This window comes from Charadrius vociferus, unplaced genomic scaffold, assembly GCF_000708025.1.
Source record: "Charadrius vociferus isolate BGI_N301 unplaced genomic scaffold, ASM70802v2 scaffold633, whole genome shotgun sequence".
Taxonomy (NCBI): Eukaryota; Metazoa; Chordata; class Aves; order Charadriiformes; family Charadriidae; genus Charadrius; species Charadrius vociferus.
The window spans coordinates 181,570-183,719 of record NW_009647428.1 but is presented as its reverse complement, the minus strand read 5'-3'; the positions used below and the strand labels follow the sequence as shown (position 1 = coordinate 183,719).

The following is a 2,150-nucleotide window of genomic DNA, read 5'->3' as shown; positions in this document are numbered from 1 at the left end:
CAGGCAGCCACGGAGGGAGTTACAGCAGCCCGAAGCCTCTTGGGCGGACACCATGTGTGGGGCTGCATGGGTTCTGCCCCACCATCGCAAGAAGGCAGCAGGAACGGGAGGCTACTGCCAGACTCAGCCAAGGAGCCCTGCTGCAGCCACCTCTGTCATGAGAGCAAGGCTTGTGGTGGTCACAGCCCTCTCCTGGGCAATCCCTCTGCCCCAGCCTCCTGTTGCCCAACAGTCACCCATCCGTCCACCCCCCTGGAGCAGGACACAGGGCCCTGGGGAGGAGACAGGGGCTTTAGCCCCCTGAACACCTTATCCTGCCTTTGGCTTGATCCCAAGAGACCTTGGGCTGGAAGCAGCAGACGCCACGCTGGGCAAACGGTCCCGGCAGCTTCAGCCGTAATGGCTGTATGTGCTGTCTGGACGCCCAGAGGAAGCACATCTCACAACCTACAGGCTGCCTCCCTGCAACCACAGCCATGCAGGAGACTGGGTTGTGATTACCTGCTTGTGTTGACAAACACAGAGGTCTTCTTCATTTTGGCGAAGAAGTCCTTGTTGCACATTCCCTGGGTGGCTGGAGTCAACGCACAGGTCACCACAACGAAGTCTGACTCTTCTGCCAGCCTTGTAAGTGGGACTGAGAGTAGAGAAACACAGGTCACAGCTCTGCTTGGGGACATCACCAACACAGTTCAGCAACCCCTCTTGTCCCTAAGATTCATCAGCAAGTGAGTGCTGCTCTGGAAAGAGCTGGCTGACTCTTCTCCACGGACAGTGAGACACAAGGACCAGCAAACAAAGAGAAACCATGCATGTTCCTACAGACACAACTATAGTGTTTTGTTTCACTTTTAAATTAAAATCAGGCCATTTGGGAACTTAGCAATGCTTCAGCCATCTGGCCCAAAGGAGGCTCTGGTATGTATTTCACAAACAGCAAAATACAGCAGCAGCAACAGTTTACACCAGCATTAAATCTCTCTATATACAGTACCTACAGATAACGACTTGTGCCACTTTCAGTCCTGGGGGTGAGAGGAAAGTGCAAGGAGCAGGAAAAGTTCTGCCAATGTCTTTGTGCAAAAAAGTACCAACTGGAAACCTGCTGGCTTTGGACTGAAAAATTAGCACCTGATGCAAGTCTTGGGACTGTAACAGGACCACAGAAAAGTCCCATTCAGCAGCTATGAGACATTTCCAGGCTTGGCTGGATTGCAACATTAATTTTAAAGCAGGGGGTTAAAGCTGATGTTTATGTCCAGCAACCAACATCTACTCTCAGGAAAGATCTGCACTCAGCCTATCCCTTCCTCCCTGCAGGACATCTTGGTACCCATCCCATGGGGGATGGCCTGCAACACCCTTTCCCTCCTCCCAGAGGCAGCTGCCCCTTTCCCCTGTCTGTCCATTACATTACACTTCCTTGTGGGGATGAAACTAACTGGAAGTCACAAACGGACAGACACAGGGGGAAGATGAAAGGCAGAAGCAGCAGAACCAGTCCACGACCATGGCAGGTGGTGAGTTAGAGTACTGGCGTGTCCAGCCTTCTGGCTGAAACTGCACAGCTCAGAGGAGGCAGGTTTCCCCCCTGCCACCACCACTGCTGCATGGGAAGTGTTTGGATCCGCCGTTCCCTCTTTTGGTGTCCCCACAGCGGTTCACAGCTCGCCCCCTCTCTCCACTAGCCCAACCCGCAGGGTGACACCCTCCCTGGAGCCATCCCAGCTCTGTGCTGGCCTGCAGCGGAACACTGACTGCTGCTGCTGCTCCTGGTGCCTTTCTTACCGAACTCAGCTTCAAACTCCGCGGCACTCTCTGGTTTCGGGCGACTGCCACTGTACAAAAACTTCTTGACCCCAAATGGCTTCAGGCGGCGGGCAACTGCCTGCCCTAGAAGCGAGAAAGAAGACTGTCCAGCCGCTGTGCCAGCACCTGCATGAGGCGCGCTGCACAGATGAATGCCGGGCTGCAGCGCCCATCAGGCCTCTCCACGCAGTCCATCCTGCGGCAAGCTCACACTCAGTGCTGCTGACAGCGCAGCAGCCTGCAGAACAAATCGCTCGCTAAAGAGTCACTGTGGTGGGATTGCTCCCACCAGGCTGCTTCCAAGCCCAGAGCATGGCAGGCCTGGGGTGAGGGGGGGGTGT

General features: G+C 55.1%; 1 protein-coding gene across 1 annotated transcript in view; it reads right to left on the bottom strand.

The window, feature by feature from the left end:
- The window catches only part of GRHPR (glyoxylate reductase/hydroxypyruvate reductase), an 8,525-nt gene that overhangs the window by 3,363 nt on the left and 3,012 nt on the right, over nucleotides 1-2,150 (bottom strand). Inside the window, 2 exon segments of the mRNA XM_009880551.1 lie at nucleotides 502-637; nucleotides 1,789-1,893. Of these exon segments, the coding sequence (XP_009878853.1) occupies nucleotides 502-637; nucleotides 1,789-1,893 (241 nt within the window).